This window comes from Peromyscus leucopus, chromosome 5 (genome assembly GCF_004664715.2).
Source record: "Peromyscus leucopus breed LL Stock chromosome 5, UCI_PerLeu_2.1, whole genome shotgun sequence".
Classification (NCBI taxonomy): Eukaryota; Metazoa; Chordata; class Mammalia; order Rodentia; family Cricetidae; genus Peromyscus; species Peromyscus leucopus.
This window is the reverse complement of record NC_051067.1, coordinates 8,861,268-8,886,556: the sequence shown is the minus strand read 5'-3', so window position 1 is coordinate 8,886,556 and position 25,289 is coordinate 8,861,268. Positions and strand designations below refer to the sequence as shown.

Here is a 25,289-nt window from a genome sequence, read left to right as displayed (position 1 = left end):
TTGAATTGCCTGATGGAGCCAGCAAGAGCGACTCCTCAGTAGAACAGGTGGTCCCCATGGGACAGGGCCCCGAATTATGCCCCGGCTTCTCTCAGGCTAGTTCTAGCACAGGGAAAACTGCCAGTCACCTTTGCATCTGGAAACTTGAGTATCTCGGTCTTCAACCGAAGGAACCTCTGAGGTCACAATATCCTCTTTGCTCTTGGTTCCACGGCGCGCTTTAAGGAAATTCACTTGCTCTCTTGGCAGGGGCAGAGTTCCAGCACTTGCTAAAGCTATACTAAAAGCTTATTTTTCAGCCCTTTTTAATGGATTGTGGGTCTTGGACAGCAAACAGCTAGAAGCATCCTGAGCTGCTGCTTGCTGGACCCAGTCACCAGGTGAAGGCCAGGGAAGGATGGAGTTTGGCTCACCCATTACTGATACCCCACCGGTGGAGATACAAGGCAGAAGAATGCCAAAAAGTGGCCGTTCTCCCTGGTGGGGTCTAGTTACCAGGGGGCCCCCAGTAAACACTCTACTGGGGCAATAACTAGGCACATTTACTAAGCCTCTGGAGGAATGGTGGTCACGTGGCCATCGAGGGCGGCGCCCTCAGCTTTAAAATGAACTCCAAATCACAGAAGGCTTTCTGGAAGAGGCGGAAATTCTTTGGCGGTCCAATATGGCTTTCTCTCAACAACAAGGATGCGCTTAACGCTCTAGGGACCAAGTAATGCCTGAGGTGAGCTTCTCGCTGTGAAGCAAGCCCAGGAAGCAGCCGGGCCGGGAAGGGAGAAGAGCCTCAGGGGACTGGAGTTGCGGGATCAGGCCTGGCTTGGGTTCCCTGACCTGTCCTTCCACTGTCTTTGAGGAATGGACGCGCCACAGCCCTACTAGATCGGTGCTGCGGGGCCCCGGTGCCGAGTGCACGCTGGGAGGTTCCCAGCAGCCTGGTGCAGAGTGTCCCTAGGCCGGGGGCTCGTGGCTTTCGGGCCTGGCCGGCCCTGCGAGCCCGTCCGCCCGCCCCGTGCTGTCCCGCAGGGGTGCCGATGCCTGGGCCTCAGGGGTGAGGCGCGCTCGAGAGGGCCATCTGCCTGGGTGCGGAGAACTGCAGCGGCCGCCGTGCGAGGCGCTGCCCCTCCCGGCCCCTAGCCCCGCGCGCCCGCACCTCCCCAAGCCCGCCAGCGCCCGCAGCCCGGGCCGCCGTGCCAGGCCCAGACCCAGACGAGGCGCGGGAGGCGGTGCAGGGCTTAGTGGACCCCTCCCCCAGGGCTGCCCTCGCCCCGCCCGGGGCAGCGAAGACCCCTGGGCCCGAGGGGGACGAAGGAGCTTCGTCCCCGCGGTGTCTGGACCAGGGACTCGGCCTCCCTGGGCGGGGGCTGCAGAGCGGCAGGCCGAGGTGCGGGCGCGCTCTGAGGCTGCATCCCGGTCGGGGTGCGGGGCGCGGGCTCAGGGCTGGGGGGGCTCACGGCCTCGTCCCTGGGCTTAGGCCACGGTGCTACGGCCAGGGCCCGGGCGGGTAACCCGACCCAGCTGCCCGGAGCCGCTCACCCCGCACGGCCCGGCTCGGGGAGGGAGAGGAGTGAGGGAAGGGGGAAGGGCAGGGGTGGTGGGTGAGGGGCCGTGGGGACCGCAGGGCCGAGTCCCGGGCCCGCCTGCGCTGCTCCAGGGCGGCTGCCCGAGGCTCCCGGGAGGAGCCAGCCCCCTGCCTCGCGGGCGTCGAGCCTGCGGCAGACGGGAGCCCCAGGGCCGTGCAGGCTTGGCTCGGGGAGGCAGACCCGAGCTGCTGCCTCCATTTTGTTTCCTGCTCAGCTGGGTCTGTCGTGGTGGTGGTGGTGGTGTGGGTTTGGGGTGCGGCTGGGCAAGGGGGTTCACCTGCGGCCACGTCTGCTCGGGGCCCGAGGCCTCGAAGACCCCGTCGCAGGCCCCCAGGTGAGCCCTACAGCGAGCGGGGGGTTTGCCTCGGCCTGGGGTCGAAAGCAGCGGGCCGAGGGCAGGTGCCCAGTGGATGGGGAGCCCGGGCTGTAACCTAAGATGGAGGCCGGGGCTGACGCGGGCCTGAGCAGGGCCGGCGGGCCAGGCCTGGGCCAGGCCAGGCGCCTGCGGGGCTGGGGTTCGGGAGGCGCAGCGTGCGGTGGCCGTGTGCGGCCAGGGGCTGGCGCAGGGCCCCGAGGTAGGTGAAGGGCTCGCGATGCCACCCACGACGCCCGCAGGCCCCGACGCTCCCCGGAGGCGCGCGAGGCCCCCAGGGAGCCCGCCTCAGGCCCCGCCCGGGCGGCAGGGCCAGCCCGGAGGCCCCGGGCCCGAGCGGGCGCACCGGGGGAGGGGAGGGGGCGGCAGCCGCCGCTCCGCTGATTGGGCCGCCCGCTCGCTCGCCAGCCCGACTTCACCCGCCCTGAACCCCGAAGAGTGAGGCCTGGGAGCGGGCGGGCGCGCGCGGGGTGGGGGGGGGGAGGGCGCGGGCGCGCGCGGGGTGGGGGGGAGGAGGGCGCGGGCGCGCGCGCACCCCGGGCTCCCGTCGCACGCGGGCCAGCGCGAGGCGCTCTCCGGAGCACGCGCCGCCGCCGCCGCCGCCGCCGCGGGGGCGCGCGCGGTGGGGGTGTGAGGAGGAGGAGGAGGAGGAGGAGGAGGCGGTGGCGGCGGCGGAGGAGGAATAGGCCGGGGCAGGTCGCGTTCGCTGCCTTCCTGCCTGAAGAGAGACGCGGGCGGGGGGGGGGAGGGGGGTGCGCCGAGCGGCTCCCCTCTCTGCCCTCCGCTCTGCTCGCTCGCGCCCCAGTGTAATGAGGGTCACCCCCTCCCCCCAGCTGGCCCGGGAGGGGGCGCGGGGCACGGTAACTAGTGCGCAGGGGTGGGCGACGGGCGGGAGCGGGAGGGAGGAGGCAGCCGGGCCGGGAAGATGGTGGTGGCCGTGAGGTGAGGGGCTCGGTGGAGGGCCGGTGGCCGAGCAGGGTTGGCGGCCGGGGGGGCGCTGCGGCCGCGGCCCCCCCCCCCGCCCGCGCCTCCATCACTCCCAGCCGGCCTCAGGCCTAGCCGGGCCGGGCTGCGGCGGCGAACTTCCTCCCGGCCAGCGCGGCCCGTGCATCGCCGGCCGTCCCCGCCGCGCGCACCTCGGCCTCGGCTTCCCCTCAGGTAGCTGGCGAGGGGGGGGCGCGGGGGCGGCCGCCCTCCCGCAGCAAACTTTGCCTGCTGCCGAGTGTTGACGCGTGCCAGCCGCGCTGCCGGGAGCTGCTGCCGCGGCGGTGGGAAGGAGCGCGGCCCGGGCAGGCGGCGTCGGCGTCGGCAGCAGCCATGTTTGTCAAGCTTGTGGCAGCTGCTGCTCCCCTGCCTCGGCTCCGCCGGCCGCCCCGGCCTCTCTCGCGGCCGTGTCCCGCTCTCGAGGCTCCTGCAGCGGCGAAGCCAGTTTGTGTGCCGTCAGGAGGGCGAGCTCCGGGGCACACCCGCCTCGGCCAACTTGCTTGAGGCCTGCGCACGGTAGCTGCAAAGGCTCTGGCGCCGGCTGGGCGCGGGGTGCAGCGCTATTGTGACCGCTGCGCCCAGCTTGCTGAGGAGGAGGAGGAGGGGGATCCCTTTTTGTGCAGAAGCTGTCCCCCCAAACCTGCAGCCCCTTTTCTTTCATGAGATTTGGCTGCCAGACCCTGGGCGTGGGGAGGAGGAGGGCTCTCGTTTGAGATTTGGGGGTTTTGACTGCCAAAGCGTTTTAATTTTAGTTCAGCCCCAGTGTCCACCAGCCTGCAGTGCAGGGAAGAGGAACGGGCTGTTTCCATGTGGCAGGATTTGCCCAGCTCCGGGAAGATGTAGTTCGCGGAGACTCACTGAGGCCATTTTCCTGTCGTCAGCCTGGAGAACTTTTTCCGTCCTTGGAAGTGCAGCAGAGAGGCCACTAGGCCTTCAGAAGTGGCTGCCATTTTGAAGAGAGGAGTCAGATGGTCTGTTACCTTAGATTAATTGCTGTGTCTTTTGGATTCCAGGTTGATGCGGGCACAGTATGGATCAGACTTGTGAACTATCGAGAAGGAATTGTCTGCTGTCCTTTTCTAATCCAGTGAATTTAGAGGCCCCTGAAGACAAGGACAGCCCTTTCGGTAATGGTCAATCCAATTTTTCTGAGCCACTTAAAGGGTGCACTATGCAGTTACCGACTGCCAGTGGAACATCCCAAAATGCTTATGGACAAGATTCTCCATCTTGTTACATTCCACTGCGGAGACTACAGGATTTGGCCTCCATGATCAATGTAGAGTATTTAAGTGGGTCTGCTGATGGATCAGAATCCTTTCAAGACCCTGCAAAAAGTGATTCAAGAGCTCAGTCGCCAATTGTTTGCACTTCCTTGAGTCCTGGTGGTCCAGCAGCACTTGCTATGAAACAGGATCCCTCTTGTAATAACTCCCCTGAACTCCAGTTAAGAGTAACAGAGAAGACCAAGAATGGCTTTCTGCACTTTGAGAATTTTCCTTGTGTGGACGATGCAGATGTAGATTCTGAAATGGACTCAGAACAGCCAGTCACAGAGGATGAGAGTATAGAGGAGATCTTTGAGGAAACTCAGACCAATGCCACCTGCAATATTGAGCCTAAATCAGAAACCGGTGTAGAGATGGCCATGGGAAGTGAACGAGACAGCACACCGGAGAGTAGACCTGGTGCAGGCAAACGGCCATTCTTGCCATTAGCTCCTGAAACTGAAAACCAGAAAAATAAACAAAGAAGTGAAGTGGACGGAAGCAATGAAAAAACAGCCCTCCTCCCAACCCCCATTTCACTAGGAGATACAGACATTACCATAGAAGAGCAATTTAACTCAATAAATTTATCTTTTCAGGATGATCCAGACTCCAGTACCAGTACATTAGGAAACATGCTAGAATTACCTGGAACGTCATCATCATCTACTTCCCAGGAATTGCCATTTGTAAGCAGCTTTTGGTACAACTTAAATATATACTTGAATGTATATATACAGGCCACTTAAAGGGAAGCTTAAACTAATTTGTTTTTGTTGCCAGTTCATAGCTGGAAGCTAACGATGAGCTTTTTTGGGGAAATTTTACCTTGATTTTTAAGCCTTACCTCTGTTGTGCGAGTTGGTTCTTTGTAGCTTATCCAGATTGCCCCACTGAGGTCTGGCCAAGTGTGTGTCTGACTGGGTCAGGAGATCCAGGTGGGTATACAGTTGATTAGCTTTAAAGACACAAACAAACAAAACAACAAAAAACCCAGAAAGCTTTGGTCTGCCGATGCCATCAGATCAGGGGGACCTTGAGTGACTTGGAGTCCTGTTGCTGCATAAAGCATGGGTTGTTTTCTCATGGGCCAGACTTGCTGCAAGTTGAAGTGCATTTTGGGCACAGATTTAACTTGGCTAAGATGAGAAGCTTTCTTGGCCAGCACTCAAAATTTAAATTGGGTTAATTTTTTCTGAACTACTTGCAATGTTACAGCCTTTGATAACTGCCACCACCAAGTTGGGCTTGATAAGCTTTTCTAGTTTTAAAATTTGAAGGGTATCTATAGATCTGTCCTGTGTGTAAGCATGTACATGCATATAGAAATGGAGAGGAATACATGAGTCTCTTAGTGTCATGTATTGCTGGAGGGTGATAGGGAGATAAAGTTGTTATCTTTTAGAACTTAGAATTTCCTGACTAGTTTATGACCAGCTGACCTCTCTTAGCCCCAGTTTCAGCACTTCTGAAATGAAGAGTACTTGCTTTCTGAAAGATCACTTTTAGCTTTACATATTTGATGCTGGTTTTGTTTCTGCTCTAACTCTGTATTGTCATGGTCACTCATAATGTCACCAAAGAGGAGTCAACAGATGCCTGAAAATACAACATAGATTTCATAAGAATTTTTCTGTAGTATGTAGATGATTGTTTTGAGGGCATTAAAAGTTGATTTAACCCTTCCTCTGTGGATTTCTAAAGTTGCAGAGAGAGGAGGGGTGTGTGTGTGTCACCTTTGTTTCTGTTGATTGATATCAGCTATGGTTCATACTCTGGTTTCTTAGCTTAAAAATGGCTGTGGTGGATGTCTTGAATTTCTGTTGTCCTGGATGTATACTAGAGTATATAGTTTATTTTGAAAACCTACTGGTAGCTCAAACAGCTTTTCTTGGGTTAATGTCGATATTTATTGTACATGTGTATAGTTTTGTCTTTCTTTTCACAAATGCATTATTAGATTTGAGTGTAGAGGTAGATTGAGTAGAGGCATAGAAATGTAAACCTGTAGTTCTCATCACCTATCTGGAGTCTAGTGCTGTTAAAACTGCAGGAGAGCTGGGCATAGTGGCTCACATCTACAATCTTAACACTCTGGAGGGTGAGTTCTAAGTCAGCCTGCTCTAAAGTGTGAGGCTTGGTCTCAAAAAACCACTCCCCGCCATTTAACCTTTTGAGAATAGTTTGTGGTAGTTGACAAACGTATAGACGTAGACATTTTTTTTTACTTCTTTTTTCTTAGTAGAAACCTGTGTACATTGTACATACTAGGTAACATCTTGAAAAAAGATTAATCTCAACAGTTTGAACAGGCAGTGACTTAGTCTATACTGTCTCACTGGGTGGGTCTTCTCAGCTTCGTGGTGGTAAAAAGAGATGTCATAAAAGAGAAAGTAAGCCAGACGTGTGGCCCATGCCTGTTTCTTAGCACTCAAGAAACAGAGGCAAGAGGAGCGCCTTGAGTTTGAGGCCAGCCTGAGCTGCAGTATCCAAAACAAAAAAGATGTGGGTCTTTATGGTGTCAGGATTGAGCACAGCTAGCTTTCCTTAGTGATTCACAAGTCTCCTTTGAAGTAACTCCTAATTTTCTCTTTACAGCTCTGTTTGTATTTTAAACATTTGATATTAATATCCATTATTTGGCATGTAGTTTTGATACCATTCTCATACATGTGGCAGGCACACATGTGGAGTTGGGTCTGGCCTTCCACTGTGTGGGTCATGAGGCTTGATGGCCAGTGCCTTTATCTGCTGTGTCACCTTACCTGTGCATGTAGTTTCGAGACAGGGTCGTGTCACTTAGACTGCTCTTGAACTTTCTATATAGCAGACAGTGACCTTGAACTTCTGATCTTCCTGCTTCCACCTCTCAAAAGGAGTTACGGATGCTTTACCATACTTGATTTTTCCTTTTTCCTTTTTATTTTCTGTGTAGCCCTGGCTTTCCTGGAACCAGGCTGGCCTCGAACTCACAGAGATCTGACTGCCTCTGCCTCGCAGGTACTGGGATTAAAGGCCTGCGCCACCACCACCTGACCACCTGTTTTTTCTTTGAGGCAGCCTAGACTAGCCTCAAACTCAAACTTCCCCTGTCACTGTTATAGTCATGTGCCACAACGCCTGCTCGTCTACTGCAGTGACTGACTTAGCTACAACTTCACTGTGTGAAAACTGTCTCTAGATGACTTTGGAACTTTAAGAAATCTGATTGTAAACTGATCTTTTCACCTTATATCATAGTCGTATATTAAAATGTAGTATTAAACTGAGTGGTGGTGGCATTTAAGTGTGCCCACTCTTCTTCTAGAGGACCCAGGTTTGATTGCCAGCATCTGTATCAGGCAGCTTACAATTAATTGCCGGTAACTCCAGATCCAGGGAGGTCTGGTGTCTCTGGTCTCCATGGCCTTACACACCTACATAATTAAAAAAGTTCCATCTTGAGAGGCTGGAGAGGTGGTTCAGTGGTTAAAGAGCACTAGCTGCTCTTCCAGAGGATTTAGGTTTGGTTCTTAGCACCCACATAGTGACCCTGTGTAACTCCAGTCCCAGGAGATCTGACTCCCTCTTCTGGCCTCCTGAGGCACTGCATGCATATGATGGACAGATACATATGCAGACAAAATGCCTGTACACAAAATAGAATGAAGAAAAGTAAATAAATATAAAAATCTTTTAAAAAATTAATCAAAACAATAAGGCAAAGTGGAATGACTCATACCTGTAAATCCCAGCACTCTGAAGGATCAAGTGTGGTGAGATCTAGGTCAGATTGGGTTACTTAGTACATTCAAAAGCTGCCTGGAATACATAGCAAGAATGTCTCAATGTCTCTCTGTCTCTCTGTCTCTCTCTCTGTCTCTCTGTCTCTGTCTCTCTCTCTCTCTCTGTCTTACACACACACACACCAAAAATAAATAAAAATATACCACCAAGTCCCAAGCAAATAACAGCAACTGGAGTTATAGTTCAGTAGTTCAGTAGCTATGTATCCCATACATGGGGCCCTAGGTTCCACATAAAAACAAAACTAGGGAGTATTTGTGATTTGAACTTTCCTCTTTTATTACCAAGCATGCTGAAGGAGGTTAGAGGGTAATTTGTGAGAGTCAGTTCTCATTACTAAGTGGGTCCTGGAGATTGAACTCGGGTTATTTACTTGATAGCCCCATTGTGTTCCTAAAACTATTTAATTTAGTTATTTGTGATGTGTATGCGCATGCTCACATGTGGATATGCCACAGTGCTCATATGCAGGTCAGAGGATAACTTGCTGGATTTTGTTATCTCCTTGCACTTTGTTAACGCAGGGTCTCTTGTTTATTCTCTGTACTCCAGGCTCTCTGGCCCATGAGTTTCTAGGCAGTTTTTCTGTCTCTGCCTCTTATTTTGCCTTAGGAGTGCTGGGATTACAAGTATATACTACTACATCTTCCTGGCTCCTTCATTGTGGTTTTAACTTATATTTTTGCTGATAGGTTAATGCATGCTTTTTAAAATAATGATATATGTGTATGGGTGTTTTACCTTCATGAATATTTATATACCACTTGTGTACACTGACCTTGGAGGCTAGAAGTGGGTATCTGACCTTTTGCAACTTAGGTTACCGAGGGTTGTGAGCTCCCATATGGATGCTGGGAATTGAATACAAGTTCTATGGAAGAACAACCAGTACTCTCAAACTCTGAGCCATCTGTCCAGTCCCATGCTTATTTGCTATTTGTTTTTAAGGTTTATTTATTTATCTTATGTATATGAGTGCTCTATTGACTTTATGCCAGAAAGGGGGCGGGCATCAGATCCTAATACAGATGGTTGTGAGCCACCATGTGGTTTCTGGGGATTGAATTCAGGACCTCTGGAAGAGCGGCCAGTGCTCTTGACCACTGAGTCATCTCTCCAGCCCCTGCTATTTGTATTTTGTCTTTGCTAAATATATTAATATATTTTGTTTGTTTTCAAACTAAACTATCTAGTGGTGACTGCATTGGTGGTGCCGATAATGATACCCGTTTTACTAGTACAATCCAGGTGTCTTGTACTCCTGAACCCTCCTGCCTTGCCTACCACCTGTTGAGACATTCATCTTCAGAGGTTTTGTTTGTGGGGGTGGCTAATGTTGGGAATTGTGTTTAGGTTTCCATACATGGTAGGCTGGTGCTTTGCCGTAGCTCCTTTTTTACATTTTATTTTGAGACAGGGTTCTTTCTAAATTGCCTGGCTTGGCCTTGAATTCACTATCCTCCCGTCTCTGCCTCCTGAGTATCAGGAGTAGTCTATACTACGAGACTTAGTCAACTGACCTCAAACTCACTGAGTAAGTGAGGATGACCTTGAATTTCTAATGTTCCTTTTCACCTCCTGGGTACTGAGATTATAGGCATGTGCTATCTACTTACATTTTGTGATCCCATAGTTTACAAATAGTTTCTATTTTTAGAAATTTTGTTGGAGAACCAATTAAGTTGATGCATACTCATGTATCCTTAATATATATTAAATATATATATAATATATGTATAATAAAATTAATCTAGCTGCTGCTAGATGAAATTATAAAGGCTTTTAAAGTTCTTTTCATACTTTGGGCTGGTAAGATATAGTTGTCAGTGAAAAACACACTTCATTCATTCATTCATTCATTCATTCATTCAGGGTCTCTGTGTAGCCTTGACTGGCCTGGAACTCACTATGCAGACCAGATTGGCCTCAAACTCAGAAATCCATTTGTCTCTGCCTCCCAAGTGCTGGGATTAAAAGCATGCACTATCATACCTGACCATAAATGTAGTTTTAAAATAGCTTTTTGTTTGTTTGTTTTTGTTTTTGTTTTTTTCGAGACAGGGTTTCTCTGTGTAGCTTTGGCGCCTTTCCTGGAACTGGAACTTTAGCACAACTTTTTACATGTCAACGACCTCGTATAAAATAACCACAGTACTCTTTTTTTCCCCCTTTTTAAAAAATAGTATCCTGGGCTGGGCGCGGTGGTGATGGCAGTGGCGGCGGCGGCGGCGGCGGTGGTGGTGGTGGTGGTGGTGGTGGTGGTGGTGGTGGTGGTGGTGCATGCCTTTAATCCCAGCACCTGGGAGGCAGAGGCAGGCAGATTTCTGTTTGTCAGCCTGGTCTACAGAGCTAGTTCCAAGACAGTTAGGGCTACACAGAAAATGAAAAAAGAAAAATCAAATGTGGTAAAGCATCTGTAACTCCACCTTTTGAGAGGTGGAAGCAGGAAGATCAGAAGTTCAAGGTCATTGTCTGCTATATAGAAAGTTCAAGAGCAGTCTAAGTGACACGACACTGTCTGGAAAAAACAAAAACAGTATCCCAGGGTATTTCTGAACTCCTTTTCTACTGGAAGATGGCTGTGAACTTCATATATAGTCTTCCATCCACCTCCCCAATGCTTTAATTAAACATGTACCACCATACCTGGTATATGCATGTTGAGAAGCACAGACTTGCAGATCAGTGTAAGTTTCAGGCCAGTTAGAGCTGCATAATGAGACCATGTTTAAAAAGCAATAAAAGACCATCTATACTTCTATACAAAATGTATTAAAGACCTGTGTTTTGTAAGATGTGTGTGTAACATTAGTGTTTGGGAGGCTGGGGCAGAAAGACGGATATAAAAGATCTTGTCTCAGCCGGGCGGTGGTGGCGCACGCCTTTAATCCCAGCACTCGGGAGGCAGAGGCAGGCGGATCTCTGTGAGTTCGAGGCCAGCCTGGGCTACCAAGTGAGTTCCAGGAAAGGCGCAAAGCTACACAGAGAAACCCTGTCTCGAAAAACCAAAAAAAAAAAAAAAAAAAAAAAAAAGATCTTGTCTCAGAAAACCAGAACAAAAACTGGGCCCATGATAGCTTAAACTTACAGTTCTAGTATTCAGGAGGCTTAGGCAGGTGGGATTTTTGAGTTTAAGTTATAGGATAGCCTGTATTAGAGTGAGAATCTGCTTCAAGGTTCCTCCCTGTTAAAAAATTGTGTTTTCTTGTCAGTACTAGAGATTGGACCCAGGGCCTTATTCATAATAGGGAATCCCTTTATACTCCTAGCCTTACCTATGTTTTTTTGTTTGTTTTGTTTTTTGAGACAGGGTTTCTATGTGTGGCTCTGGCTGTTCTGGAATTCATTCTATAGACCAGGCTGTCCTTGAATTCAGAGATGGGCCTAAAAGTGTTTACCACCACCGCCTGGTTTAAATTATTAACAAAGGGCAGCATTTTTGCAAATGACTTCTGCTTGCATTTTACTACAAAATATAACACGAGCATGAGAAAATTCTACCTTTAAGTTTAGTATTTGAAATATGAAGATTAATTGATTTTTTTTTTTTTTTTAGTGATTGATTATTTTATGTGCATTGGTATTTTGCCTTTATGTATGTCTGTGTGAGGGTGTCGGGTCCCCTGGAGGTAGAGTTACAGGCAGCTATAAACTGCCATGCGGGTGCTGGGAATTGAACTCAGGTCCTCTGGAAGAACAGTAAGTAACTGAGCCATCTTTCCAGCCCCAAGGTTATTATTTTTAATAATTATATCCAGTATAGAGTATATTTACCAGAAATGTTAAAATTGGCTTTTGTCATTACTTTCCCTGGTAGTGCAGTTAAAATCTAGAAAGACTCATTTTTGTAAAGTCTCTATTGTTTTGGAGGCTCTTACAGTAACTTGATTTGCATTTATAGTCTTGTAGTAATCTAAGGATACTTCTTTTTAGGGCAGGATTTTGTTATGCAGGATTTTGTTTTAATTTGCCATGACTTCAGCTTTTTTCTCCTCCTCTCAGTTTACATTGGGAACCTCTCAGTAACTGTTAACCGTTCTTTTCTCAAGGGCTCTTCTGTACCTGTTTCTCCCCGCAGTCCTCCCTTCCCCAATCGCATTAGACTTCAGATGCTTTGTGAGTGTTATAGGTTTCCATCTATAAACGTTCCATTTACGTTTCATGTTGTTTTACTTCCTTCAGTAATTGAAAGTTGCTTTATGTTTCAAGGAGCAAAGTGTAAAAGTTTTCATATGGGGGCCAGAGAGATGACTCGATGTGAATAAGAGCTGTTCCTCCAGAAGACTGGGGTTTTATTCTCAGCACCCACATGGTGGCTCACAACTGTTTGTAACTCTAGTTATAGGGGATCTGATGTCCTGCTTTTGAACTCCACGGGCATCAGGCATGCTTGTGGTACACAGATATGTGTGTAAAATGCACATATAAATAATACTTTAAAGAATTTTTTTCATGCAAAATACTTAGTCTTTTTTCTTCAGGGTCTTCCTGTGTTGCCTAGGTTCACCCTATACTTTTGGGATCAGGCGATTCTTCTGTCTTACTCTCCTGAGGAGCTGAAACTAAGAAGTGTATCATTTGGCCTATATACCCACCTACACAATTGAAAACAAAAGCAAAAAAACAAAACCTTGGTAGCTCTTCTATATTGTCTGTACCTTAGTTTTACCTGTGATAGATGGTCGACTATATTCTGTGTCTACATAAGGAACTGCCAGTTAGATGTGGTGGTGCATACCAGAATTTCCAGTCATTGGAGGTTAGAGGCCAAACCAGATCTCAGCGCTATCTTGGTTTACACTATGAGTTGGAGGCCAGCCTGGGCTACATAAGACCCTGTCTCAAAATAAAGGGGGTCCAGCAAGATAGCTCACCAGGTAAATGCATTTGCCAGTAAGCCTGATTACCTGATCTTGGAACCCATGGAACCCATGTGGGTGCTGAGGATTGCACCATTAAGGGCTCTCAACTGCTGAGCCATCTCTTCAGCCATGAATTGCTTCATTTTTATGCCCTCAGGTCATTGTTTGGATGTACCACAATTAATAACTAATCATTGTTGATGAACAGTCCTGACTGTCCTGGAACTTGCTTTGTAGACTAGGTTGGCCTCGAACTCAGAGATCCCCCTGCATCTGCTGGGATTAAAGGTGTGCGCCACCACTGCCTGGCTTGTTTTCAGTATTTTGCTAATGTATCTAAGTTCTTCAATAATTAGCCTTGTATGTATCTCATTGCATGAGTAAAGGTGTGTAGCTAAGGATAACGTATTCTGGATGTTATAATACAAGCCTATAATTGCAGCCCTCAGAAGGCTAAGGCAAGAGGATTGAGAATTTGAGGGCAGCCTGAACTTCATAGTGAGATCCTGTCTCAACCGAGCCAGTAGCATATGGCTGAGGACCTTGAGTTTGAAACTAGCCCATGTTTCATATGGTGAGTTTCAGGTCACCTTGGGTTGTCCATGGGAGACCCTATGTCAAAAACAAACAGAAAGAGCTAGAGCAGTGGTTCAGCAGTGAAGAGTAAAAGAGTGTGCACCGCTCTTGCAGAGTGTGCGCCTGTGTTTAGTTCTCAGCACCTTGTAACTCCAGCTTCATGAAGATCTAACCTTCTCAGGCACCTGTGCTTACATATACATTTTCATATTCATTTATTCTCCTCCCTTCCCCCCCCCCACACACTTAAAAATGATAAAAATCTTAAAAAAAGAGAGTCATGACTGGGCAATGCATAGCCTTAGAGTGAGTAAGGTAGACTTAGAGGCTTCTTGGAGCTGAATCTTCTGTAGACTAGGCTGGCCCTGAATTGAATGATTCTCCTGCTTCAGCCTTCTAAGTCACTGAGATAAGTGTGAGCCATCATTTGTGGCTTATATTGGTCTTTTAAACAGAAACTGAAATTATCTGTGTGCACATGTGTGACATGGAAGCATAAATGGAGATCACAGGACAGTTTTTTGGAGTTGGTTCTCTCCCACCGAAGTTCCAGGTAGTGAACTCAGGTTGTCAGGTTTGCCTGACAGATACTGTTACCAGCTGAGCTGTCTTCTGGCCCTTAATGTTGGTCTTTGTTGTATTTTGTAATTTGTTTGTTTTCAATGTTGAGGATCAAATCTAGGGCCTTGAATGTACAGATAAAGCCCTGCACTGATCATACTTTAGCCCTGGCTGTCTTAGAACTCACTCTATAGACCAGGCTGGCCTCAAATTCAGAGATCACTTGCCTCTGCCTCCTGAGTGCCTTCAACTTAGTTTTTAAAAACAATACAAAGTATTATTTTATGTGTATGAGTGTTTTGCCTGCATGTATATCTGTGCATTGAGTATGTGCCTGTGCATACAGAGGCCAGAAAGAGGGCATTGGATACCCTGTAACTGGAGTTACAGATAGTTGTGAGACACCAGGTGGGTGCTGGGAATCAAAGCTGGGTCCTTGGGAAGAGCAACCAGTTCTCTTAAAACTATTGAGCTATCTCTCTAGTCTTTAACTTAGTTTAAAAAAATGAACTTAGTGTGCTCATCTGTTTCTGTCATGGTACTCATCTGTAGGTCAGAGAACAACTTGTGAGAGTTGGTTTTCTCATTTCCCCAGGTGAGTTCTAGAGATGGAACTGAGTGGGTCAGACCTGGCGTCTTTGCCAGCTGAGCCATCTTGCTGGTCTTTGGCTTGGTTATTTGAGAGAGAGATTGTATCTCAAATGTGTTTATAGCGCAAGGCCTAGACTGGCCTGCTAAGTGTTGAATGAGTTAAAGAAAGTAGTGTTTTACAGGCTTATTTTAGTTAGGTTCATAAAAGAATTCCCTAAAAAGCAAATGGCCTAGGGATATTCTCAGTTGGTGTAGTGCTTGTCTAGCTTGCACTAAGCCCTGGGTTTCATCCCAGCACTGCATAAACCAGGTGTGATGGTACATACCTGTAATACCAATACTTTGAAGGTAGAAGTAGGGTCATAAAAAGTTCATCCTTGGCTATGTGGTAAGTTTGAATTTAAGGTTAGCATGTGGTGCCTAAGATCCTATCTCAGTCAGGCAACCCATCAAACAAAATGAGACCATAACAGATCCTTTTTGTGAATTGTGTGCTTTCACTGTTTTCTTTCTGCTGAGGCTGTAACAGATTTAGAACAGTTCAAAAGAGTCCTTATTTCTTTATTTTTTGATTTATTTATTTATTTATTTTTTTTTTTTTGAGACAAAGTTTCTCTTTGTAACAGCCCTGCTCTGAGGACCAGGCTGGCTCTGAAATCCCAGAGATGCGCCTGCCTCTGCCTCCCCAGTGCTGGGATTAAAGGCGTGCGCCACCACTTCTGGCTCTTAAAGATACTGCAGTTAGACTGACACTGCTCTTAAAGTCTATCTGTTTTGACCTAGTAGAAAAAGCATATATGTTAATTTACAGTTAGCCCCGGCATTTGACTAGATGACATCTATAACAGCTGAATCATAATTAGTACCAGCTTTACTGTTAAGAATATTTTTAGCAGCTTCTGATTTGTAGATATCTAATAAGTGCTTGCATTATATTTTTGCTATGTGAGATAAAGCAATACTGAAATTATATGGAATCAGTTATCACTTGTTGGTGTAACTTTTACACTAATTCGTAGACTTTTTGTGTCATTCCCTTCACCCCCACCCCTGCTCTCTCTTTGGTTTTTCAAGACAGGGTTTCTCTGTGTATCCCTAATTGTCCTGGAACTTGCTCTGTAGGCCAGGCTGGCCTGGAACTCACAGAGAGCCGCCTGCCTTTGCCTCCCGAGTGCTGGTATTAAAAGTGTGTGCCACCACCGCCCTGTTTCAGGGCTCTCATTTTAACAAGTACTCATTAGCTATAGGATGCATTAGTTTTCAACCTTGGCAAATCTGTGGGGCTTTAAAAAAAAAAAGTAGCTAAGTTTTTAAGAATTGTACCTCAGACATAGTGAGTTTAGTTTGGTGGGTGCTTGGTGGTGGAGGAATAATTGGTCATCTGTCAGCATTTGCTATTTAATAAAATTCTTCAGGTGGTTAGGGTATGCAGTTGATGTTCAGAACCATTTTTCTACTCTATCTAGCATACACAAACATTTATACAAGGCATAGAATAGAAGTATATGAGGATTGCTATTACAACATAGGCTATCAAATATTGAGATAAAAATTTACTGGCAAGAATAAAATTGATTTATTTGTGTTCTAAATTTTTTTTTTATTGTAGCAGAAATGATTGGTCAGTGTTGTGAAATACCCCGCACAAATAGCCCAGTAGTGACACTGAACTTTTTTGGTTTTATGTTTGTCTTTTGTTTGTTTGTTTGGATACAGGATCTCTCTATATAGACCTGGTTGTCTTGGAACTGGCTGTGTTGACCTTACTGATCTTTAATTCGAAGAGATCTGCCTGCCTCTGCCTCCAGAGTTTTGTTTTGTTTTGTTGTTGTTTTTTTTTTTTTTTTGCTTTTTTCAAGACAGAGTTTCTCTGTGTAGCTTTGGATCCTGTCCTGGAACTTGCTCTGTAGATCAGGCTGGCCTCGAACTCACAGAGATCCGCCTGCCTCTGCTTCCCAAGTGCTGGGATTAAAAGCATGCGCCACCACTGTCTGGCACTGAATTGTTCTTAATCATTGAGTTTCAGTATAACAGATAATTTGATTAGTTTCTTTTGCTGTGTTAGGACCGTGGGATATAGCTGTTAGCATCTTTTATTGTATTTTGGATTTATTTTTTGAGACATAGTCTTTCTATAAGCCTGACTGTACTGGAACTGACGATATAGACCAGGCTGGCTTCTAACTCAGAGCTCTTCCTGCTTCTGCTTCCTAAGTGCTGGAGGATTAAAGGCATGCACCTTTAGTCTGGTTTTAATCCATTTATACATCTAGCCATTCATGTATCTGTTTTTTTCTCCAGTCCTGGTGGTTAAAGCCAGGGCCTTGCATGTGGTGGACAAGCACTCAGCTGCCGGACTCCCTCCTGAAACCCCACTCATTTACTTGCTGCTTGATACTGGGGACTCAGTGTGGGGTCTCTGGCATGCTAGGCAAAAGTACTCTGCCAACTGAGCTCTATCTTCAGCTTTGGTTTTTGTTTGTTTGTTTTGTTTTTGATTGTTTTTATTTTACTTTATTTATCTGTTTGTTTATTTTGAGGCAGATAGGGTTTCACTTTGTAGCACTGGCTGGCCTGGGATTCACTATGTAGATTTGGATGGCTTTAAGCTCAGAGATCCTACCTTTGTCTCCAGTTGTCTCCCAAGTGCTGGGACAGAAGGAAAATGTCACCCTTGACTCTCCACCTTATTTTTTAAAACAAGATCTTTCATTGAATCTGGAGGTCCCTGATTGGGTTAGGCTTGCTGACCAATGAATTCTAGAGATCCACAGATACTTTCCTGACCGAGCCAAGAGTCTCATACCCAAGCTGGCCTTCAGTTTGCTATATAGCTGAGGCTGGTGTTGAACTCCTGTCCTGACTACCTCCCAAGTGCTGGGATTACAGGCATACATGATCCAGCCCTGATTCTTAGTATAATAGAAATAATGTATAGTTACAAATGCAGGGAATAAAATTATAGCAGCTATTTTTAAGGTGTTACCATATGCATTCAGTATATAGGTGCTTTGTAGAATGAAATGTTAAAACTGTGCTGAAGGTTGTAATTTTGTTGACTTTTGTTTTTATGGATTTGTCTATGAAAGAGCTCGGGTTCTTGCCTAGAATGATTTTAATTATTTATCACGTGCTTAATTAATGCTCACATTAAAAGTAGCTGCATATTAGGTATGGGAGTGCAAGCCTATAATCTTAACACTGAGGACCTTCAGGCTTGAACTAACTTGGATTATATAGAAAGTTCTGTGGGAGCCTGGATTACACAGACCCTCCCTCAAAAACAACCAACCAAGGACAAGCATGGTGGTGTATATCTCCCAGAACCTGGGAGGCAGAGACAGGAGAACCCCTGTTAGTGAGGCCAGCCTGGTCTACATATCAAGTTCCAGGACAGCCAAGGCTACATAGTAAGACTCTGACTCAAAAAAACAAAACAATGCTGGGAGGCGGCGCACATTTATAATCCCAGCATTTGAGAGACAGAGCTAGGTGGATCTCTGTGAGTTTGAGGCCAGCCTGCTCTACAGAGCGAGATCAGGACAGGCACCAAAATTACATAGAGAAACCCTGTCTTGAAAAAAAAAAAAAAAAAAAAAAAAAACAAACAAACAAACAAAAAAAACTACTCAGAAACTCCCCACTCCCCAAGGTGTTTGGGATTGGAGAGATCGTTCAATGTTTTAGAACGTTTGGGTTTTTTGTTTGTTTTTGTTTTTGTTTTTTAGACAAGATATTTCTGTGTAACAGCCCTGACTGTCCTGGAACTGGATTTGTAGACCACATTGGCCTTGAATTCACTGAGATCTGGCTGCCTCTACGTCCCTAGTACCTGGACTAAAGGCATGCACTACCACGCCTGGCAAGAGCACTTGCTCTTGAAGAGTACCTGGGTTCAATTGCCAGCACCCAGGTGGCAGCTCACAATTGTCTGTTACTGTAGTTCTAGGGTATCCTATGTTCTCTTCTGGCCTCTGGGGGGTACTAGGCATGCATACAGGTAAAATACACATATATGTCAAAAAAACAAACCACCTACCCACCCAAAGTAAAGTTCAGATTTTCTTCCTAAAACCTATATCTCCATTTATTTAAAATTTTTATTCATGTGTCCATGGGTATATGCCACATGTGGGTGCCTAAGGAGGCCAGAAGATGGCATTGGATTTTCGGGAACTGGAGTTGTAAGCAGTTAGTTGTAAGCTGCCTTATATGGGTGCTGGGGATCCAAACTCAGGTCCTCTGGGAGTTTGGGAGAGCAGCAAGTGCTCTTAACTGCTGAGCCATCTCTTCATCCCCTTAGTTATCTTTTTTATTAATTGTTTAAAGATTTATTTTATGTATATGATTGTGTACCACATGGATGCCTGGGAGTTATGGATGTTCGTGAGCTAATGTGGATGCCTGGGAAATCAGTGATCTTAACTTGCTGAGCCTTCTGAACAGTTGTCCCTCCCTGGTTTTTGTTAGGGTTTCAGGCAGTCTAGGATTGCCTCAAAATTGATTATACATTAAAGCTGGGGCTGACTTTGATCCTCCTGCCTTCATCTCCTAAGTGTTGGGATCATAGACATGTGCCACCACACTCACTATTTATCTGTTTATATTGTGTGTTAGAAGGCAGTGGTGTGTGTACATGGGTGCACCTGTGTTTGGAGGCCAACAGTGTCTTTCTCAGTTGCTCTTTACCTCATTTATTTAATTTTTTAGAATTTTAGTCTTGTGGTTTGTGTGTTCATATGTGAGTGCGGTACATTCATGGAGGTCAGAGTACAACCTTGGATCTTGCGTCACTGACTGGCTAGACTGGCTGGCCAGCAAGCCCTGGAGATCTATCTGCCTTGCCTGTCTGTGTTTCACCAGTGCGAGGACCTGGAACTCATAGAGCCTGCTCTGACTTCAAACCTTGGATCTTCTTTCCTCAGCTGCCTAAGTACTAGGACTCTAGACTCGTACCTCTGTGCCCTGCTCCTCTCAACTAGAGTTTTGATCTACAGTTAGTAAATGGCAGAAGTAGACTCCTTAAATAGGGAGGGCCAACTATATTCCATTGTATGCACAAATCACATGTTTCCATTCTTCAGTTAATGGCCATTTGATTTTTTTTTCTTCTTTTTGACTATGATACATAATCCTGTGAACATTTGTATACATTTTTGTGTGTGTCTGTATTTTTCCCTGGTGCTGGGGATGGCATATGAGCTCTTGTAGATGATAGGCAAGTACTCTACCACTGAACTTATTTCCAAGCCCTGGCTATATGTATCTATTAGTCTTGAGTATATCTATGAGTGGAATTACTGGGTCATGTGATTATTACTCTGGCCATTTTTAAGAAATGGCCCTTCAGGCAAAATGTTATTGTTTTGTGTCCCCTTGAGTTAAGCAGAGGAGTTGTTCTTAGTTCTTGTATCCTAGGTACTTTGGCCTCTGCAAAATACTTAGTGTGTTTACACCTTTTTTGTATTATACAAGATGGAAAGCGCAGGCCTGTAGAACAGTTTTTTTCCTCTGAAGGCAGGAAGTTTGTGCTGTTTAAAGACATGGACGTGGGAGCTGAGATGGAGGCAATTAGATATCAGATTAAACAGGCATATTATTTTTGGAGAAAGGATGTGGCCTGGGCTTCTATGTTGAACAATTGCTAAGAGCTTCATTTATATTTATACTGTATTCTATTTCAATTATTCAGAGTTGTGCTATGTAGTATTTTGTATATCTTCCTAGTATATCATGGGGAAAATTTAGGGTTGGGTGCATTGGCATGAGTAGAGTATGGCCTATACTTCTAGGATTTGATTTGTTTTGTTTGAGACAGGGTCTCACTATGTAGTTCTAGCTAGATGGGACTATGTAGGCCAGGTTGGCCTTGAACTCCCAGAGATCTATGCTTGCCTCTGACTCTCAAGTACTGGAGTTAAAGGCTTGTACCACCATATCCTGTATGCTTTGAGGTTTATTTTCATTATGACCATTAATGAAAATGTAAAACAAATATAAATTGAAAATTACTCTAAGCCAGGCATTAGTGCCGCATGCCTTTAGTCCTAGCGCTTGGAAGGCAGAGTCAGGCAGATCTCTGTGGGTTTGAGGCCAGCCTGGTCTACAAAGTGAGTTCCAGGACAGGCACCAAAAGTACACAGAGAAACCCTGTCTCAAAAAACTAAAAAGAAAAAAAAAAAAGAAAAAAGAAAAGAAAATTATTCTGAAAGGGTATACTGTGAATGTTAAGTCAAGATAATTAGTGCTTATTTTATCATCCATAACTAGATGGGTTTTTTTTTTTTTTTTGGTTTTTTGAGACAGGGTTTCTCTGTGTAGCTTTGCGCCTTTCCTGGAACTCACTTGGTAGCCCAGGCAAGCCTTGAACTCACAGAGATCTGCCTGGCTCTGCCTCCCGAGTGCTGGGATTAAAGGCGTGCGCCACCAACGCCCGGCCTAGCTGAGTTTTTAATCCATTTATGTATCTATGTATTTATTTATTTGTATTTTTCGAGACAGGATTTTTCTGTGTAGCTTTTTTTTTTTTTTAAATTTATTTATTACATATACAGTGTTCTGCCTGCATGTATCCCTGCAGGCCAGATGAGGGCACCAGTTGTCATTACAGATGGTTGTGAGCCACTCTGTGGTTGCTGGGAATTGAACTCAGGATCTCTGGAAGAGCAGCCAGTGCTCTTAACCCCTGAGCCATCTCTCCAGCCCTCTCTGTGTAGCTTTGTAGCCTGTCCTGGAACTCTCTCTGTAGACCAGGCTGGCCTCGAACTCAGAAATCCGCCTGCCTCTGCCTCCTGAGTGCTGGGATTAAAGGCGTGTGCCACCACTGCCTGGCAGGGGTTTTTATCTATTAACAGTAAAAACATTTATTGTGGATGTGATTAGGTGCTGTGTGCCATGGTGCTAATGTAGAGGTTAGAGAGTTAACAGATGGGGATTTGTTCTCTGCACTGTTATGAGTCCCAGGGATCAAATTCAAGTTGTCAGGGTTGGTGGCAGGTGTCTTTACCCACTGAGCCATCTTGCTGGCCATGCCTGGGTTTTGTTTTGTTTTCTTTCTTATTTATTTATTTACTTACTTACTTATTTATTTATTTATTTATTTATTTATTTATTTATTTATGAGACAGGGTTTCTCTGTGTAGCTTTGGAGCCTTTCCTGGAACTTGCTCTGTATAGCTCAGGCTGGCCTCAAACTCACAGAGATCTGCCTGCCTCTGCCTCCCGAATCCTGGGATTAAAGGTGTACACCATCACTGCCCAACTCATTTTGTATTTTTTAGGCATTGGCTTTTCAGAATTCTAGTTGGAGGATAATACTGCAAAGGTTTTTTTATTCTCACTGATTCCCCATGTTTTGTCTGTCTAAAGTGTCAACCGAAGAAAAAGTCTGCACCACTGAAGTATGAAGTTGGCGATCTTATTTGGGCGAAATTCAAGAGACGCCCATGGTGGCCCTGCAGGATTTGTGCTGATCCATTGATTAATACGCACTCAAAAATGAAAGGTAATAACTTAGAGTTGATTATTTGTGATAAAACAATATGTGGAATCATAGGCTTGCAGCTGCTTTTAGTGTAATTCAGGATTTTTCTTACTTTAGCAGTAAGTCATTGTTTTCTTTGAAATTTTATGAATTTTTAACAAATTTTCTCTTTTTAGTTTTTTTTTTTTTTTTTTTTTTTTTAAGTTTGCCTACTCTGAGATTTAAAAGTTGTTAATTTAGGCATGTTGGTACTTGCCTGTAATCTCATGATTTGAAAGATTGAGGCAGGAATCATGAATTTGAGGGCAGCAACATAGTGAGACTGTTTTAAATAAAAATTCTCAGCTATTCTGTATATATAGAATGGAAAAATGGAAATGTATAATTAGCTTTACCAATTAATGTATATTCCCAGCCCCTTTACCCCCCTGTTATTTGTTGGATTGGGTTTCATGTACCCCAGGTGGCTTTGAGCTGTCTGACCATCTGTTCTTCTCTGTTTCCCATGTGTCTTATCTGTGTGTGCCACCCAGTATATATGTGGTATTATGACCCTGTGAAAGGGTCATTCAATCCCAAAAGGAGTCATAAACCCCAGGTTGAGAATGGCTGATTTAGGGTATTGGAAGCAGGAGGATTAAGGATTTCTAGGTCATTCTTGCCTACACAGTGAGTTTGAGGCCAACATGGGATACATGAAACTCTGCCTTAACAAGAAAGAATGACAGAATCTTGATTTGGAATATTTTTCTTTGGTTATTGTAATTTGTTTTTCTTACTTGGTGTTTCAGGGTTTCTATTTCTGTGAAGAGACAACTGTGACCATGGCAATTCTTATAAAGGAAAACATTTGGTTGGGTGGCTTACAGTTTTAGAGATTAAGTCCAATTATCATCATGGTGGGACATGGCCACATGCAGGCAGACATGGTGCTGGAGAAGGAGCTGAGAATTCTAAATCTTGATCTGCAGGCAACAGGAATTGAACTGAACTAGGTGTAGCTTGAGCATAGGGGACCTCAAAGCCCACTCTATAGTGACAAACTTCCTCCAACAAGGCCACACCTATTTCAACAAAGCCACACCTCCTAATAGTGCTACTCCCTATGAACTTATAAGGGCCAGTTACATTCAAACTACCACACTTGGTTTAATTATGTTTGAATCTAAGATATTTTAAATGTCTTAAAGCTAAAGTCTAAAACTTGATTTACTTATTTTTATAGTTTGCAATAATGTATGTATGTGTGTCTGATTGAGTGTGTGTGAGTGTGAGTGAAAGTACTTAAGACGGTGGTGTTCTATATCCTTGAGCTGGAGTTACAGGCAGTTGTGAGCCATGGGTGTTGGGAATCGAACTCTGGTACTAGAAGAGCAGTAAGTGTTCTTTATGGCTAGGCCATCTCTGCAGATGCCTATTTTTATTATTTGAAAAGACTAGGGTTTTATTATTTGTCTTGGTCTGGAACTTGCTGTGTAGACTAGTTTGGCTTCAAACTAGAGATTATCCTGCTTATATTGCAGAATTATACTGTCCCCCAAACCAATAAATACTCCTCCTTGACCCATTCTCACCCCTCAAAAAGGAAAGGTGAGATTGCTGAAATTGATTTTATAGTTTTAATTTTTTATTTAATTTTTTTTTTTTCTCTTTTTTGAGACAGAGTCTCTACATAGCCTTGGTTGGCCTGGGGCTCACTCTGTAGACCAGGTTGGCCTTGCACTCAGAGATTCACCTGCCTTTGCCTCTGAGTGCTGGGATTAAAGATTTACTTATTTTTATTTTATGTGGATGGGTGGTTTGCCTACCTGTATGCAAGAGGTTGGATTCCTTGGAATTGGTGTTATTGACAGTTGTGAACCAATGTGGGTCCTGGGAATTGAACCTCTGTTCTCTTGAAGAGCAGCCAGTGGTCTTAACTACTCAGCAATCTCTGCAGCCCCCCAGGGTTTTTTATTTGTTTGTTTGTTTATTTGTTTTTTAAAGGATTTATCTTTATTTTTGTTTTATGTGTTTTGCCTTCATGCATGTATGTGCACCATGTTTATGCCCAGTGCCTATAGAGGCCATAAGAGTGTACTGGATCCTTGGGCACTGGAGTTATGACTGGTTGTAAGCTACCATGTGGTGCTGGGAATCAAACTCAGGTCCTGTATAAGAACAGCCAGTGCTCCTAATGGCTGAGCTACCTTGCCAGCACTGGAGTTGTTTTTTACTCTGTTGTCTGTTACTCGTGTTGTAGAGTTTTGGTTTCTTTCCTTTTGGTTTTTCTAGACAGGGTTTCTGTGTGTAATAGCCCTGTCTTTGCTTTGTAGATCAGGCTGGCCTCAAGTTCACAGAGATCCATCTGTCTCTTCCTCCTGAGTGCTAGGATTAAATGGGATTAAAGGCACACACCACCATGCCTAACATGCTTTGTAGTCTAGATTGGCCTCTGACTCAGAGATCTGTCTCTGTCTGACTTCCTGTCTTAAGACTTTTTAGTTGTGTGATTAAACACCATGACCAAAAGCAACTTGGGGATGGGTGGATATTTCTTTTTTTTCCTTTTCTTTTCTCTCTCTCTCTCTTTTTTTTTTTTTTTGGACTGGATGGGTGGATATTTCATCTTATATTTCCAGGTAACAAATATCTATCACTGAGGAATTCAGGGCAAACCCTGAGACAGGAACAAGCAGAAACCATGGAGGAGTGTTCTTACTGGCTTGCTTAGCCTCTATCACTGAGGAATTCAGGGCAAACCCTGAGACAGGAAAAAGCAGAAACCATGGAGGAGTGTTCTTACTGGCTTGCTTAGCCAGTTTTCTCCTATCACCCAGGACCATCTGCCAGGGATGGCACCATGCACAGAGAGCTGATCCCTCTCACACTGATGATCTCCACAGGTCTGCTGAGGCATTTTCTCAATTGAGGTTTTCTTTTCCCAAATGGCTGTATCCTATGCCAGGTTGACATAAAACTAGTTATCACATTCCCTAAGTGCTGAGATTAAGTTTTGGTTTCTTACTCACTGTAGTTGTTTATTTTTCAAATACTATTTACATCATGTAGGTTGAGTCCTATGCCAGTACAGTTGACAAAATAATCACCTTGCTTATCTTAGTGGGAAATTAGAGTCCAGTAAAAGAGAGAAGCCACCAGCTAATATAAATAGGTAATTTCCTGAGAAGTGTACCAAACAATGTTGGCTTCTAATCAGTGTTAGGAACAGGGCCATCAACAGAA

The 25,289-nt window shown here is 45.4% G+C and overlaps 1 protein-coding gene across 9 annotated transcripts in view; it reads left to right on the top strand.

The window, feature by feature from the left end:
- Positions 1-641: 641 nt before the first annotated feature.
- Nsd1 (nuclear receptor binding SET domain protein 1) overlaps positions 642-25,289 on the top strand; it is a 117,502-nt gene continuing 92,854 nt past the window's right edge. The window contains exons 1-3 of one of the 9 annotated variants that reach the window (XM_028863660.2): positions 642-724; positions 3,951-4,894; positions 21,950-22,085. In XM_028863660.2, the coding sequence (XP_028719493.1) occupies positions 3,968-4,894; positions 21,950-22,085 (1,063 nt within the window). In that variant the 5' untranslated portion in view covers positions 642-724; positions 3,951-3,967. Of the gene's footprint in view, positions 725-1,173; positions 1,382-1,813; positions 1,915-2,633; positions 2,814-2,871; positions 2,896-3,032; positions 3,112-3,488; positions 4,895-21,949; positions 22,086-25,289 lie in introns of those variants that run through there. The other 8 variants (XM_028863656.2, XM_028863653.2, XM_028863688.2 and 5 more) reach the window with 8 other exon arrangements.